This window comes from Macadamia integrifolia, unplaced genomic scaffold, assembly GCF_013358625.1.
Source record: "Macadamia integrifolia cultivar HAES 741 unplaced genomic scaffold, SCU_Mint_v3 scaffold2710, whole genome shotgun sequence".
NCBI lineage: Eukaryota > Viridiplantae > Streptophyta > Magnoliopsida > Proteales > Proteaceae > Macadamia > Macadamia integrifolia.
The window spans coordinates 7,069-24,497 of record NW_024868903.1 but is presented as its reverse complement, the minus strand read 5'-3'; the positions used below and the strand labels follow the sequence as shown (position 1 = coordinate 24,497).

The 17,429-nt window shown below is 38.3% G+C and overlaps 1 protein-coding gene across 2 annotated transcripts; it reads right to left on the bottom strand.

Annotated features, from left to right (window-relative positions):
- Positions 1-6,832: 6,832 nt before the first annotated feature.
- LOC122067098 (activating signal cointegrator 1 complex subunit 1-like) lies at positions 6,833-16,423 on the bottom strand. 2 transcript variants are annotated; one of them, XR_006136580.1, is made up of 3 exons: positions 9,334-10,077; positions 7,355-7,392; positions 6,833-7,218 (listed from the first exon to the last, which is right to left on the bottom strand). XR_006136580.1 is itself a non-coding variant. In XM_042630946.1 (3 exons), the coding sequence occupies exons 1-3, from the start codon at positions 16,406-16,408 to the stop codon at positions 7,032-7,034; spliced, it is 237 nt and encodes a 78-aa protein (XP_042486880.1). In that variant the 5' UTR covers positions 16,409-16,423; the 3' UTR covers positions 6,833-7,031. The 2 variants fall into 2 exon arrangements, 1 of the variants encoding a protein (XP_042486880.1); XM_042630946.1 differs by lacking the exon at positions 9,334-10,077 and adding an exon at positions 16,397-16,423.
- Positions 16,424-17,429: the final 1,006 nt, after the last annotated feature.

Here is a 17,429-nt window from a genome sequence, read left to right as displayed (position 1 = left end):
AAAAAAAAAAAATAAATTAAAACACCTCCTTTTATTGTGCTTTCACAATGTTCATCTCTCAATTTATAATATCACAGTTATCTGTTGTCGACCTAAAAGCCAAATGGCTGATAAGTCACTAATGTTTTATTTTCTTGGAGGGGGAATCCTGGTCCCTTAACTCTTACTAATAGTACATAAAATATTATAAACATCCATGCATATTAAACTAAGCCTTTACCCAAAAAAAAAAATATATATATATATATATATATACATATTAAACTAAGCCCAACATGCTCCATGGCCCAATGGGACCGACCGTGGCTGGCTTTAGTCTTCAATTCCTAGGCATCATCTCAACACCAAACAACTAGACCTAACCATTAAAGAGAGTACCCCACCACAGGATGAAACAGGTTTCATCATATGATTGGTGATGAGTCATTAGGTGAGGCCAGGGCTAAAAAAACTCAGAATTGGTAATCGAACGCCTATTCCGGTTTGAATCAGCCAGAATCGATGTGAATCGTCCGGATCAGTTGGTGGCAGCTCTGATACAAATCAGACATTCAACCAATCCGTTTCCCATTTTTGGAAACCATGGCTGAGGCACAACCGCACAACCTCACCTGCCCTGTTGCTATCGAACCTTGCATGGCTGATGGATGCTCACAGAGTCTGTTTCCCACACACATTAGAGGACCTGTCAAAACATGGATCTAATTATGAAGCTTACAAAACACGGTCCTTGCGCATATATGGTTGAAAGGTTTAAATGCAAGAGGTTGAATCGACACTTATGCCTTATATAATGTAAGTTGTGGTCAGTTATATGTTGTTTCTTAGTCGTGGGAAGTGTGTAATTAGTTATTAGTAGCGAGATGCGTTGAAGTGAGAAATTGTAGGAGTGAATAGTCGTGACAACCACAAATGTGTATTTATTGATGAATGATAAATTAGAAAGTAAGTCTTGAAATCCTCAAATTATCTTTAAAAAAGATGAGGTAGGCTTCTCACCCAAGCCGAGGCCCCTGGCTTCGTTAATAAAGAAGAAGAGAAGGAAACCCCCATATCATTCACCACTTCCTTCAAGGAAATACCGTTTTCTCTAATGAGATTGGCATGCTGTGAGATAACCGTTCCGGATTCATTAATAGGGATTTTCTCTACTAAGATATGTGATCATAGTGGATAATTATTTTCCTTAATTTCATTGTCTTTTAAGGACAAGAACAATTCCGGGGGGAGGGAATGATACGTGCTGGTTAGGAGGGTTACATGCAATAGGTTGCTTACGTGGCTAAATGGGCACTTATGCATTATATTCTACAAGTTGTGTCATCAATTATATGTATTTTATTAGTTGTAGCAAGAGTGTAATAAGTTATTAGTAGTGGGATAACTTGAAGGGAGAAATTGTGAGAGTAGACAGTTGTGATAACCACAATTGTGCATGTATTTATTGATGAATGATAAACTAGATACTAAGTCTTGAAATCCCTAAATTATCTCTAAAAGAGATGAGATAGGCTTCTTCACCTAAGCCAAGATGTTGGGCTTCATCCATAAAATCAACATTTTATGCCTATTCTATCTCTTCTTTCTCTATCCTATTTTCTGCCACCCTTTTTCTATTCACGTATCAAACACTTAATTGAATAAAAATTGGCAAAAGTTTTCTGTGTCACTCACTTGAGAATTAAAAGAAAATCTTTTTGGTTATTTGACGCTATGGTTGAATTCCTTGAATAATAAATTTTAGAAAATGAAACCTAAAATGGTATAAGAAACAAATAGAAATCATTTACAAACAATCACACACTGCAAAGATTTACATGGTTTAACAAGATTGCCTATGTTCTATGATGTAATTATATATGCTTCACTATGAATAGGGTTACAACTGTTCATTCTCAAGGCTCTCAAATTATAGAGAATATATTGCCACAGTTCACAACGAATATATAAGTAGTGTTTTACCAAAGTACCCCTACACACACACACACACATACATATAAGTAGGTACTATTTTACCCTTCAGGCCCTCGAGCTTTTAACAGTCCTTCTCAATCCGTCCATAAACCAATGCAATGGAATACAAGACACCATACGTAACTCCAACATAAGTTTCATCATTAATTCCTATCCTCTATGGACAAAAAATCCAACATACTTTTTCTTGGTTGAATTAAAGGGCTAGATCAAGTGTTCAAAAATCCAGAATCAAGATCAGTTCAAGTCAATTCTAGTACGTATTGGTTTAATGTTGTCATTGTTGTTTTTTTTTTAATAGGATGGGCTGAGTCACGTCTGCCAAAATTGAGATCGGCCTCGATCGAATTTGCTCTAAATTGGCCAATTTGAACTTGATTTTCGAATCCGATACGAATCACTTGATCCAATCTCGATTTTTGAAACCCCGGCCTATGTTCTCTGGTCACTATGGGTGACGAAAACTTTTTCCATGAAAAATTGATGTCTCACCATTAATAACAAAGCCAACAAAACAAACTGGTTTTTACATGCCTATGTCCAGTTATAGAAGTACTTCGTGAAAGAAAATAATTAGGTTAAGTAAACTTGGGCTTGAACAACAATGTGTCTTTGAGATTGAACCCACAATAACTATTAATTCCTTTCTGGTGCCGTTTCATTGAATCCTCCAAGAATGCTGGGACGAGAGCATTGTTTTGATGATAGAAACGAGGAATAATTTGGGTTTAGTGATTATTAAAGTAGGAAGAGGAAGTTTAAGTCTGGTAAGCGTGGGGCAAGTGTGTGTGAGAGAGAGAGAGATCGTACGGATTCATATTTATTATGGGATTGTGGAACACTGAATTTAACATGTTTCAGATGCTCATTTGAAGGTGGAGTTTTTATGGTCTCAAGTGTAATAATATTTCATGTATGGGCTTGTTCCAGTAATTATATGGGATTAGATTATTGGATGGATGTTGATTAGCAGGTTGGGTTAGATGAAGCCCAATATTGAAGTGATCTGCCAATGGGTATTGCAGACTTCAGTTAATCGTATTTTTTTTTTTTTGTAATAATTAATAGCCTTAAAATGTAAAGATTAGTGGACCATATTTACAATTGGCTTTATTATAGGAAACTCTCATTTGTACTCTATTCAAGGTTAGCCCATGCTCCCATTTATATAAAGGTGGCTACATCCATTATGTTTCTAATTCACAATTTACACAGAGAAGTGAGCATACAAGACTAACAAATAGAAAAATTATAAAGAACAAGACTAAAAAAGAGAAAAAAAAAAACTAACATTGTGGAGTTCTTTAATGTGATATACATCCAAGTCTGATTTCAACTAAATCTCCATTTGAGGGTGTCAAAACCAAGCCAAAACTATTTACCAAAACCGAATCAAGCTGTTTATATCGAAACTGTGAAAACATTTAATAAATGGTTCGATTTTAGTTTAAAATTTAGATCATTTATTTCAATAGTTTAAATCAAATAGAAACGATTGAACCGGCGATAAATCGTTTAAGTAAAATGTTAAACCAATTAATATATACATTGTAAATCTGACTCATTCGATTTTAAGTTAAATATATTTCACAAAAAAAATTAAGTTTACATTAAATAACTATTAAGAAATCATATAACAACAAACATTTCAATCCAGTGTTAAGTTTACATCCATTTCAATAAAATTTAAGGTAAAGAAGATGTTTGGATAAAAACTTAGAAAACCTAAGAAAATTGTTTATAAATGATTTTGGTTTCAATATCTAAACCGTTTATTAAACGGTTCTATTTTGGTTTTACCTAATAATTCTTATACCGAATCAAAATTGAACCGTTTAACACCCTTATCTCCATTATTTTATGTTGTTTATGTTCATTGATCCTTCATATTGATCCTTGATGCGGTAAAAATTGACCGGATGACCTTCCTTGCAGTTCCTGGTGCTCCAGCCGACCTGCACAGAATGGATGACAGGGGAGAGCCGGGCTGACCCGACGAGGAACTCTCCGATGCCTAAGTCAGATCTTCCCACAGCAGATGCTCAAGAGAGATTTTCCAGTAAAAGAAGAAGTGAGTGATCGATCCTCTATGATGGAAGCTTACCTTGGTGTTTATAGGCTACTGATAGAGGGAGAGTGGGAGACAATTGTGAAGAGTCATGTTCAAGCATAGAGTCCTTGAAGGGAGTGGCTCTGTGATTCTAGGAATATTCCGGATTCCAGGAAATATTCTAAGAATATTCCCCATTGATCTTGGATGTGTAAGTCGTGAGAGGGGTGGACGCCTCTGATGACGTGTAGTGGATAGAGTCCTACCCCCGTGATTAGGGATTACGTTCCTTAAATGTAGGAGTGGACAAGAGCACATTTCTAGGCGCCTTGACTGTGCCGAGCCGAGGTGACTAGTATCACGGCCTGATGGAAGGCCGAGGTTGTGGCATGGCCTGATGGAGGGCTGAGGTGGTAGCACGGCCTGATGAAGGGCCAAGGTGGTAGCACGACCTGATGGAGGGCCGACGTGATAGCACAGCCGGATGGAGGGCCAAGGTGATAGCACTGCCTGATGGAGGGCCTAGATGATAGCACGGCCTGATGGAGGGCTGAGGTGGTAGCACGGCCTGATGGTGGTTCGAGGTGCAACATTGGTCAAAACCAGTCCTTGCCCGTGCCGTGGTTGGGAAGAAATACCCTCATCAAGCCTTAAAATATTCTATCATCAAGAGGATTGAAAATCTATACAGACTTGTAGAGAGTGTTGAAACAGGTAAAGCTGCTGATAGAATTAAGGCAAAAGATACAAATGGATGATAAAGGCTACGTACAATTCAGACTATGAACATATGCAAATCTAGAAAGAAGTGGGTCTCTTTGGATTTCGATTTTGTGAATGAAAGTGATCTCTCTGATCAGATTGCAATGGTATGCAAGGTGGAGCCACATCACATTGTGTGGTGGCGGTGAGCTGTATGGGACACCTTTGGTGGGGGTAATGTATTAAGTTTCATCAATTCCCATAAAATACTACAAAACAAACATGTGGCCAAGGATCCTTCTACATGTCATCATGAAGAGTGAAATAGTTCCCTTCTATATTTTTATCTCCTTTTGGTGAGTTGAGGTGGAGGGGTAGAATTTGTAAATTCACCTTTAATCCTGTTGGGAGAACTCTACATTTCCCTCCCCCTCTCCCCTCCTCGGACTCTTGCTCCCCCTTCCCTTGTCATTGAGCCTAGCCCACATCTCATCCATGTTGAGATCTATTGTCGTTGCATCTCCCCCTATCTCTTTCCCCCTGCTTTCTCCACGTAGCCACCACCCCCCTTTTCCCTATGTCACCCCGCCTCTGCATCTCACCCACCCCTCCCCTGTATCTCCCTGCCCTCTACCCCCACCCTCCACCCCCAGCCCCCAGCCCCCAGCCCCCACCCTACCTCTATCCTTGCTTGCATTTCCCTTCCTCACCCTCGCTCTGCTACCCAACATCAGCCCCTCTATAACTCTCCCTGCAAATTGACTTTTCACCCCAACCTCTCTACCCGAAATTTGGCAGTCCTGCCCTTATTCCATGGAAACTATCCTCGTCATTTTCTCCCTTGCTACTCCAGACCACAATCGCTCTGTCACAGCGGTCCACCAGAGCTCCAGCCTACAGCTAAAGGGCTCGTGAGAAACAAGAACCCTGCAGGATTCGCCCCATCTGAATTGAACACAAACACTCCAGCCCCAGTCTTCAGTGGCAAGGTCCTGACCTGCCCAAATGGGCCAGGAAAGAGCAATGTTTGGCACTTGGGGCCAGGTTGAGGCAGGGCAGAGGGTGTAGGTGGGGATAGGTAGAGGGCCAGAGTAGGTGGCAGGCAGGAGGTGTTGCAGGCTTCTTTAGAGAGTGCGAGGAAAGGATCCTCACCGCCATGAGGGGTAGAGGGAAAGCTAGAGGGGGCAGGAAGATGCAGAGGGAGGACGAGATAGGGCAGGAAAAGGCAAGTGGAAGGGGAAGACAAAATCGATATCGATGCATATGGTACAGTTATACTATAAGGGTGATTTTATAAGAATTATCCCTCTTCTCCAACTCAAGCAAAAGCATTGGTAAGGGTTAAAAAAGTCACAGCAGAGTGAATTGCTTCACTATCACTTGTGAAAATCTAGGATTCAGCAAGAAGGTACACCCAAGACATGGACCATAGAGAGGATGCAAGCCTATACATTGAAGGGGTGTGTTTATGATTGCAGTCAAAATTTGGTATCCAACGCAGAAGTACCACATTAAGTCAGCCATGAAGACAAACATTTGCCTGTTAGGAAAAGGACTATGGTTTGAGGAATCGACATAAAATCGGCCAATTTGTATCAATATCAACATACTGATTCCTGGCCGATCCCATATCAGTGTAATGGTACAAATCAAGGGTTAAAAGAAAAATTATATATATATATATATAAAGGGGCAAAATCATTGGAAGATTCGGGTCGATCTGGACCGGCATCAACAGTGACTACAGTAAACAAAAACCATGAAAAGGACATGCACCATGTATTAACCTTCAGCTCTATTCCTGGGAGCCTTGTAATTGTTCTCTTCCACCGTCCAAAAACACTGGTAGGTACCAACAGTTTAATCATAACCCCACCCCATCTCACCTAAAAACAAAAGCAGGGGAAAGACCCATTCAATAATGAATCCCAATAGTCTATGCTGAGACATGTCACATTGTAGTTGTAGGGAGTACGGACCAACTTTCTTAGCATCGGCGTATTTCTTATCTTTAAGGAAAGTAAAGGGACACTGCCGTTCCTAGGTTCAGTATCCTATTCAGAAATATAAAATTAGTGCAATCAGAAAATGTAATCTGCACATCACTTGTGAGTAGGGTTTAGGTCTTTTTAAATAACTACAGCTCTGCAAGGAAAATATAATGACAAATCAACTAACCACATCTCTAAACAGTACATAAACATAAAATGCATAAGAAAATCCCGTCGATAGATAGACCCTTCTCTAGTTTTTCAACATACTGAATGCAAAAGAGAACATCAAGATTCCTTCCAAGGTGGAAAAATCATTCTATTTGCATGTTTTCAGGAAAGGGAATTGAAGCACAGCAGTGATAATATCCATTGTCATCAAACACGAACCTTTGCGAAAGATGTGCTTCTCGGATAAGATACTCCCCCCATTCCTCAGACCCATGTTGTCTGACAATGCCCCGTGCATCGAATGAGTCAGACCTTTTTGTCCTTGTCTTCCTGAACATTTCATTTCCCATAGAATATCCATTCTTAGAAAGCATCCGACGGACCCTCAAGGCCCAAGATCACGAATATAAAATATCAGAACTATAAATAAATAAATAAATATAGAAACATTAACACTGTAAAATACCTTTTCCTGTGTCTTGCATTCATCACTGTGGCATGCAACTGCGATTCAAGGATACAACACAAGTCATTCGTGACTGGAGGTAAGAGTTATCATTCATAACTAAGGTAAACCAGTAAACCATACTAACAAGATAAATGTAAACCATTTATCCAGCAATGATCCCATTATCTCATTACGTGACAATCACTACACAATTCTGTAACTAAATGGCAAATTAAACTTTTGAAAGTGACAAGATAGATGTAACCAATTATCCAGCAATGATCCCATTATCTCATTACGTGACGATCACTAAAAAATTCTGAAACTAAATGGCATAATACACTTTTGAAAGTGACAAGATATTCCACTCCTGCAAGTTGAGAGCACTGGTTCAAAAGGTGTGATCTATAGAATATGAAGGGATGAACATGATGCACTGTTGAAAGCCATTGATATGTTTCACGAGACACCAAACAGCAGAAATCAAATGACTTCCACTAGCAAATACAGAAACAAAAACATTGGTTGCCATCCCCTGTCCACCCTTTTTTTCTTTTTTTCCGTTTTAAATATAGGTAAACATTATATACAACAAGAACTGTTATTCAATGGATGTGTTAAAGACCTCTCGTTTTAGGGAATTCTGCAGCATCAATGCAAGTACTGATGTCTCATAAGAAAAAAAATAATAATAAAGAATACTCCCCACGGGCCTCATTCTTCTGTATATAGAGAAAATTTTATAGAACTTAAGCATGAATAGTGTAAGTGCCAGAAATAACATCACTTGGATACATGCCAAAGATGCTGCGAACCAGAGTATCTCCAGGTGGGTGATGTACAAATATTGCATGGAACAACACTTCTGAACAATTAAATCAGTCCATCTTATGAAGGGAAGGGGAGAAGGATATTGAACACGTGCTAATGAGAGAAACCTTCCACTCAGATCTAAAAAATACATCAAACAAAATGAACTGGAAATATTGTTGACATTAACTTAGTGGACATTGTAGGATGACTATTGCAGACGGTAACCTAGTAAAAATACAATAAGGAATATCAAATTCCACTACAGGATACAGAAAATCATGACCATAAGGCACCATTCAAGGAAAAAAAAAAGTTTGGGAGAGAGAGTGACAAACAGCATCTTTTTGCCTACAAGACATACTAGAATGACAATTTTAAATGGGCTGTCACACGGTTTGGCTTTTTTATAACCCTTGCGTGCTTAGTGTTGGGTATGGTATTTGAGGAACCCACACAAATGCCCCACCTCATCTCACTCCACTAGTGCCCACCCCGGTTCCATTGTAAAGTAGTTGTGCTCCATGCATGTCTAGAAAGGTGGATAGGTACAAGGTTTAAAGTATCCGCGGGCCGCCAGGGGGGAGGGGAGGGGAACCTCCAAAACTCCCAACCGAGAGTGCTGTTAACCTGATTTTTTGCCTAGATTTGAGTCAGAGCTTTCAATATAAATTGAAAAACGATTCCAAGGGTGCCTAACAACCTAACTTTGGATCATTGTACAAGCTGAAATCAAAGATTGAAGGAGATTCCACAGAAAAGGTAGGTTTCTCAAGAACTTGATCTTTTTGTTTTGTTAGAAGTCTATCAGGTGTAGGAGGAGTCTAATGCATGATGCGGATCCAAGTTCCAAAAGTCAGAATCGGATCGCTTATGGGCCCACATTTAACAATTAAAACAGTTCTCAAAGAAGTAGGGGCAATTTTGTAATTTCTGGTACAATTTAGGAATCTTTTGAGTGAAATGAGTGATTAGGGTCTTAACAGGAATTAAATCTAAAGGGAAGGACCAATTCTGGACATAAAGAAAGTAGTGGGGTTAAACTGAAATAACAATTGGAAGAGAAGGAGTATTCTGAAATTACCAAAGATAAAGGAAATATTAGAACACAGGTTTAAGAAAGAAGGGGTTTACTGTAAATATAATTAATTAGGGAACTTAAGAATAAAAGAGAATTCATCTTCTACCTTTAGGTCACGTTAGGGAGTAAGAACCCAATGGTAAGGAGAGGCTTCAGATCGATGGAGCTCAGCTGACGGGTCTCGGTTTGGCCTGAGATTTCAGGCGAAGCTTCTCAGGAAAAGGCTCTATTGATACCACAAGATAAGCACCTGGATTTGCAAGCTGGGAGGCTGCGGGAATGACCAGAAGTAGAACCTGGCGGTAGAACAGAGTCGGTCTCAGTTGCAGGTATGATAACATATGGTACAGGGACTTTTCGACAGCTGAAATTTGATGATTTGTGTCGCCTAGGGGAGGGCTTCCTGTGATCAAATCCTTGGCCCAAACAACTCACATATAAAGGAGCTCAAAACACCTCAGTAGGGCTGCAACTGTCGCCCATAACAGGGTAAAAAAAACCAGAATACAAAGAGGAAAGGAAGAAGAATATCAGAGAAGGAAAAGGAAACCAGAATAATAAAAAGGAAGAAGAGAATGAACAGAGAAGAGATGAGAAAATTTCAGAGGAGGAAGAAGGGGAAATCGGCAGCCATGGTTCTCATACCAAAACTCTTAATCAAATCTCTATTCTTCAAATCTTAAACTGAACTTCTTCATCGTTTACATGTCCAATATAAAGGAAAAAATAAAAAATTAATGGCAACTAACTTAAAATGGAAACTAATCTAAAATTAGAAACTAACTAATTTCAAAGAAATTGTTTCTAAAACAAAAGAAAATCAAATCAAAAAGATTTTTTTCCCTAAGTCCATCGTGCATCTGCATCATCACGGGACTCCTCCCTCGGGGTAATCTACTCCTATTAAGACTAGATATAATAAGAAGCTAGTAACTAGTCTAGTTTTCTATTTTGTTTTTTCTTATTCCTAGTAGGACTTGTAATAACTAACTTTCCTATTACTAGTAAGACTTGTAATAGCTATTCAATTTAATGAATGGAGGGCACCCCTAGTCTAATCGATTGGGACTCCCTTGCTCAAATAGCAAGACTCTCTCTCCCTCTCTCTCTCTCTCTCTCTCTCTCTCCATAGAATCAGAGCCATGAAAAAGAAGAAGAAAAAGAAAAAATAGGCAATAAAAAAAGACAGCAACTATGGAGGAAAAACAAAATAATAACCTAAACTGACTAGGAAACTAAAATAACAAAGTTTGTTTTTTTTCTTAGTTGCTGCCTTATTTCACTCTTAGACTTCATTATTTGCATCTGGACCATCCTTTGAGTACAGATCCTTGTCAACTGGCTACTATTTTGATTCTTTCAAATATAGTACTACATCAATTAGTATCAAAGCAAATAATAACCGTGAGGCAAATCAGTAATTTTCAGCCCAAAATTAGTGTTCATAAATTAGGGTAATAAAGTGCAAACAATCTCTGATTTTAATAGTTAATTTGAATCAACAAACGGAAGCAAAACAGTAACTATTTAAGCACAAAATAATAACTTTTTCAAGATTTTGAGAAGGGAGGGGTGGTATTTTGCAAATATCTCAAGATCAAGCTACCAAAAAGAGCCCAGATTTGATCGATCTCCAAATTAAGGTTCTTGAATACCTAGCCAAAATTGAGTTCGATTAGATGGATGAATTGCTTAATCCGAAAAAAAATGTGACATCCAACCTTCTAGAAGACTTGAAGAAATTTAAGGAAAACTTGAAGAATTACTTACGTGTTGTTGGATGAAGAAGATGATGAAAGAATAAATAAGAAAATAAGAATGATTGAGATGGGATAGATGTGGGTGGGATGGTGGGATGGCTATCTCAGCCTGGGCCTCTCACCCACAGCTATCTCAGCTGTTGAAGAGTTCTTTCTCATAATTTTGGGAGCATAAAGCTATAATTTCATTAATAAATTTGTGTTCAATGCTGTAGCCCCTTACAAACTTACACGGAAGACTCAAAATAGACTCAAACAATAAAAAGGAAAGGCTTAACCCAATCCTTAACTAACTGGGAAACCTAAACTGATTAGGAAACTGAAATAATAGAGAAAATAGACTCAAATAAGGAAACCTACTTAGCTTAGGACTTAAGCTATTTGTCCACCAAATAAAAAAATAATAATTGGGCTTATAATATGACTCCAAAAAGACACTTAAGACTCCAACATGGAGTTGGACTCGACAAAACAACCAAAACATATCAAGGAGTCTAGAACTCTAACTAAACTAATATAAATCTCGTTTACCTACTTTCTACCCCATATTTTAGGCTCATTAAAGTGGCCTATTACAAAGAAAACCCATGGGATCAAAGGTCCAACACATACATAACCCAACCCAAGACTTATTTCCAATAAAATAAGCTCATTAAGTGACTTATCTGCATCACTATTTGCTAATGTTTTTATTAGTTATTTGTTGCTTTGATTTGCTGCTGTGGTTACCGCCCCCTTCGCTGAGTGTTTTCCACCTCCTAGTTTGCGCATGGAGGTTGAAGGTTGAAGATGATATTGGCAGGCTGTTTGGTTCCTTCTCGCAAGGAAGAAGAGTCCCTCATAGATCATGTTTACCCTTTTTTTGGTTCGGCCTCCTTGTTTCGTGACTTAAAAACCTAAAGTTATCTTCTTTTGTTTTGTTATGACTATAATACACTTCTCTTTATTGGCAATTCTGTTTTGTCCCTTATTTTTTGTTATTGCCTAGTCTACCCTTGATCAGTAAATACTATTGTCCCCTCTTTTCCTCTTAGTATGTTTTGTCCTTATTTTAACTTTGGTTCCAAGAATACCCTTTTGTCATACGTAACCCATCTTTGTTCTTTTTGCTACTTCTAAGTGGAAACGCCTAGAATTACGATTATGCCACTATATTAGAAACTTCAATCCATTTATAGAGCTGCCATTATTCTCGATATTTGGTTATTACACTTTGGAGGGGCCCATAATTGTGGTCAGTGATGAGTTTTAAACCTAGGGTTGATAGATTAATTACAAAATTGCCATCAACTTTGAATTAATTAGGTTCTATTATTTGAAGTGGATCCATATCGAATCAAGTTGAGTATTTTGACCCAGGGTTTAACATCAATTAGGGATTATATGAAGCAATTACAGAATTGTCATCGGATATCTATATATAATATGTGCCAAATTATTGCTTTGGTGGGCTCGAGATCACCCCAATTTGAAAATTGCATTTGGAAAATTGGTACTTGTATGCGTGGTAATCGGAGTTGTTTGCTCAGATTTGCTACTGTAAAGGGGAGATTGGAACTTAGTGTGGTGCTCTTGGCTATAAGATTTATTTGTGATGATCATCTTTTGGGATAGTAGTTGTTCGAAATTATTTATCCATGTGTACTGCTACACGTGATGAGGAGATTCAAATTATTAACTGCTCAATTTGATTTATTGTCTGCTCAAGATTATTTTGTTTGAAGAAGTATCTGCTCATGTGTGTCCTCAACAACAATTTTATCTTTTGAAGATGGTAATGTTCAGCAACCTGATGTTGTTCGGTATATTCAACAACCTGACGTTGTTTTGTCCCCAACGACTTGATGCTGCCGATTTATCTGTGAAATTTTGTGAGACATCTATTTGGGGAGACCTCTGTTCGAGGCTCATGAGTGCTTTTTGTTGTAGCTATTGGGAGCTACAATTTTTGTTGCAGTGCCTTCTTTGGGAAGGGTTTCCGCCATTGTTGGAGTGCCTTCTTTGGGAAGGGCTTCCGTCATTGTTGGAGTGCCTTCTTTGAGAAGTTTCTTTCGTTGCTATTGGAGTGCCTTCTTTGGAAGGCTTTCATTGATTTTGGTATTGATGATGGCTTTCTGATGGTTGATTGGAGTTCTCTCCGTGCTCGTTGGAGTTCTTGTTGGTTCAACTTGGAGCCTTTTGTTGCTGTGTATACTCCCGCTTAAGGGGGAGTGTTAGAAGTCTATCGTGAATAGGAGTCTACTGCAAGTCCCGAGACTCCTCCTTTGGTGTATTTTAGGACTAGATACAATTAGAAATTAGTAATTAGTCTAGTTTTCTATTTTTTTTCTTTCCCATTCCTATTAGAACTTTTAATAGCTATCTTTCCTATTCTTGCTCAAATAGTAGGACTCTCTCTCTCTCTCTCTCTCTCTCTTTCTTTCCTCTCTTTACATGTTTAAATCATTATTTTTGCAAATTTTTTTTCATTTCTTCCTCAAACCAAGTTCTATTGCTTTGGAAAAATTATACCTAGTAGATTACATCAGATCAACTAAGTGGGAGAGACATTACCATAACTATTTCGACCAGGGTCACTATTGTGCCTATGTTCGGTTGGTACATAACCTCATTCTAGTCGCTTCTATACTTGAAGACCCTTCTAACTATGAGTTTGAACCACTCGGACAATCTTATGGCATTAAACTATTACTACATGTAAGAAACTTTATCCTTTATAATATTTCAATTGAATGCTCTTATCTCATTACGGTGTTTTACATTTCAGTGTTTATGCTTGATAATTGTCAACAGTATGAATGGGGAGAATGCTTGAATGATCTAACCGATCACACAAGCCCTTTATTTATAATAAGAAAAAGAGTCATAAAACTATAAAAGAATTAAAAGTATACCCCAATTACAAGTATACCCCCCATCCAACCGCCTCACACTAAATAGGGTTGATGGAGGGGGGAAATACCTTAGTGCCCCTACAGCACACTTAAACATATATTTAACATTCCCACTTAAGTTGGTGCATAGATATCACACATGCCCAGCTTGACTAAATATCGATGAAACACCTCTCCGACTAACCCTTTAGTGAACACATCAACTAACTGATCACTAGACACAAAGGGAATACAAATTAAACCAGCATCCAACTTCTCTTTGATGAAGTGTATGTCAATCTCCACATATTTAGTACAGTCATGTTGTACTAGATTATGAGCAATACTAGTAGCAACCTTGTTATCATAGTAGAGCATCATAGAAAGACGAAATAGTACACCAATATCATCTAACAGTGTGCGTAACCACAACAACTTATAATTCCTGATGTAAGATTGCTTCACAAGCAATCCAATCCCAGGTAGGATCTTTAGTAAATTCAATAAAAATCAGATTTAGGGACATATAGTATGAACAAAACAAAAAATAGAGAATGAAGGGAAGAATGGGGTAGGGGAATAGGTCGGGTCGAGCATCTCACTCTTCCCTAGGGCATCTCACCCAAGCTATCTCTCACAGCACTACATCTCATAGTTCTCCGGCACAAAGCTTTCTTTTTTTCTTTATTCAATCAAATTCGTGTTCAATGTTGTAGCCCTTTTCAAACTTATATAGAAGACTCAAAATTGATTCAAACACTAAAAAGGAAATGCCTAACCCAATCCTTAACTAATTGTACTGCCTAAACTGACTAGAAAACTGAAATAACAAAGAAAATAGACTCAAAACAGGGCTCTAACTAAAATAATGAATTAAATCTCGTTTTCCTACTTTCTAACATCTTTTTAGGCCAATTAAAGTGACCCATTACAAAGAACATCCATGGGATCAAAGGCCCAACACATATATAGCCCAAACTAAGGCTTATTTCCAATAAAATAACCCATTAAGTGACTTACCTGCATCAATTGTCCACCACTTAAAAAAAAAAATGAGAAAGACCACCTTGGTGCGATGAAGGTTGAGCTTCAGTCCATAGTAAAATTCATGCAATTCTTTGAAGACATGAATGTAGCCTTGAATGTGAGGGGGACGACTTTCTAGATACTTCAATGGGATGATGAACTCCACATGTGCAACCTCAACATCGTCAGATGTATCCATAGGGTCATCTACATATGCACCTTCAACCTCCTCAAACTTGGGTGCAACGTTGACCTCGTCGGGTAATTCATGGTCATTTACAGTCAACTCGATTGTCTCTGCTTTGAATCCCTCAATATAGACCTCTTTAGGAGGACTATTTGTTTCTTGTTGTACCTCCTTTAAAATTTCTTTGGTCTTGGTAGCATTCTTTGGAGGTGGAAGGTAAAAGAAACCAAACTGGGCGTCAAACTTTTTCTCAAGAGCAGTCATACGGTCTGATAATCTCATCACCTCCTTGTAGAGATCGTCTATGCTAACCATGATAGGCTTTGATACCAATTTGTTAGAACAAGGATTAGTGTGTTACAAGGGGCACATTGGAGTTTTCCCCCTCCATAGACCCTAATTAGAGTGGGGCAGTTGGATGGGGAGTATAATTGTAAATACTTTATTTTTCTGTTGTGCTCCTATCATGATTTTATATTATAAATAAGGGACTTGTGTGATCAGTTAAAGATACAGAAGCATTCTCCAATTCTTTCTGTTAACACAACTGATGTAAGATTGGTTCACAAGTGATCCAGTCCCAGGTAGGATCTTTAGTAAATTCAATAAAAATCAGATCTAGGGACAGATAGTATGAACAAAACAAAAAATAGCGAATGAAGGGAAGAATGGGGTAGGGGAATAAGTTGGGTCGAGCATCTCACTCTTCCCTAGGGCATCTCATCCAAGCTCATCTCACAGCACTGCTTTCTTTTTTTTTTTTATCATTCAATCAAATTAGTGTTCAATGTTGTAGCCCCTTACAAACTTATATAGAAAAATCAAAACTGACTCAAATACTAAAAAAAAAAGGCCTAACCCAATCATTAACTAATTGGGAATCCTAAACTGACTAGAAAACTGAAATAATAAAGAAAATAGACTCTAACTAAACTAATGAATAAAATCTCATTCTCCTACTTTCTATCCATATTTTAGGCCCATTAAAGTGGCCCATTACAAAGAAAACCCATGAGATCAAAGGCCCAACACATACATAACCCAACCTAAGGCTTATTTCCAATAAAATAAGCTTATTAAGTGACTTATCTGCATCAAATCCCCTATGCCATAGCACAAAACTCTGCTTCAGCATTAGACCTAGCCACCACATTTTGCTTCTTTCTGCGCTAAGTAAAGAGATTCCCACCCACGAAGGTACAATAACCTGATATGGACTTTCTATCAGGTGAACCAACCCAATCAACATTTATATAGGCTTCAACTCTGAAATGATCATGAGAAGATAAAAGGATCCCTTTTCTTGGAATTGACTTCAAGTACCTTAAGATACATGTAATTGCCTCTAGGCGGGAGGAATAAGGATCATGCATATACTAAAATACCAAGCTAACAGCCGCAACAATATCAGGCCATATATGAAAGAGATAGATCAGCTTTCCAACCAACCGTTGATAACGGCCTTTGTCCACTGGTTCACCTCCTTTTCCTTGAGTCGAGGCCCGAGTGTTAGCTTTCACAAGAGTATCTGAAGGATGACAAACAAAAAATCCAGTTTGAAATAACAGATCAAGGATGCACTTCCTCTACGAAAGAAAAATGCCTTTAAAAGACCGAGTAACTTCAATACCAAGAAAGTACCTTAGTTTTCCAAGATCTTTTATCTCAAACTCTCGACCAAAAAAGTTCTTGAGACGACCATTTTCTCAACATTGTCATCACCTGTTACCACAATGTCATCCACATAGACAGTGAGCATAGTAACTCTACTAGCACAGACCTTTTTATGAACAATGTGTGGTCCACATTGCTCTGCCTGTATCTCACAGAGATCATTGCCTAGTGACACTTTCCAAACCATGCCCAAGGTGACTATTTCAACCTATAGAGAGCACGCTTCAACTTGCAGGCCTTACCCTTCGTTTCCTTACTGGAGAATCCTAGTGGAATATCCATGCACACTTCCTCATAGAGCTCTCCATGAAGGAAAGCATTCTTAACATTAAGTTGTTGGAGATCCCATCCTAGATTCACAGCACATGAGAGTAAAACTTGCATAGAGTTCAACTTAGCAACCAGTGCAAACGTCTCCTAGATTTGATTCCATATGTCTGAGTAAACACCTAAAGCACCAACCTAGCTTTGTACCTGTCCACTGACCCGTTCAATTTTTTGTTTACCACGAACACCCATTTACACCCAACTAGTCTCTTTCTAGGAGGAAGAATCACAAGTTCCCATGTATCATTCTTTTTTAGGGCTCCCATTTCTTCCACCATTGTTGCATTCCATTTTCCATCTACAAGCTTTTTCTTCCAATCCTGGGGAACACAAACAGAAGAAAAAGGGGACATAA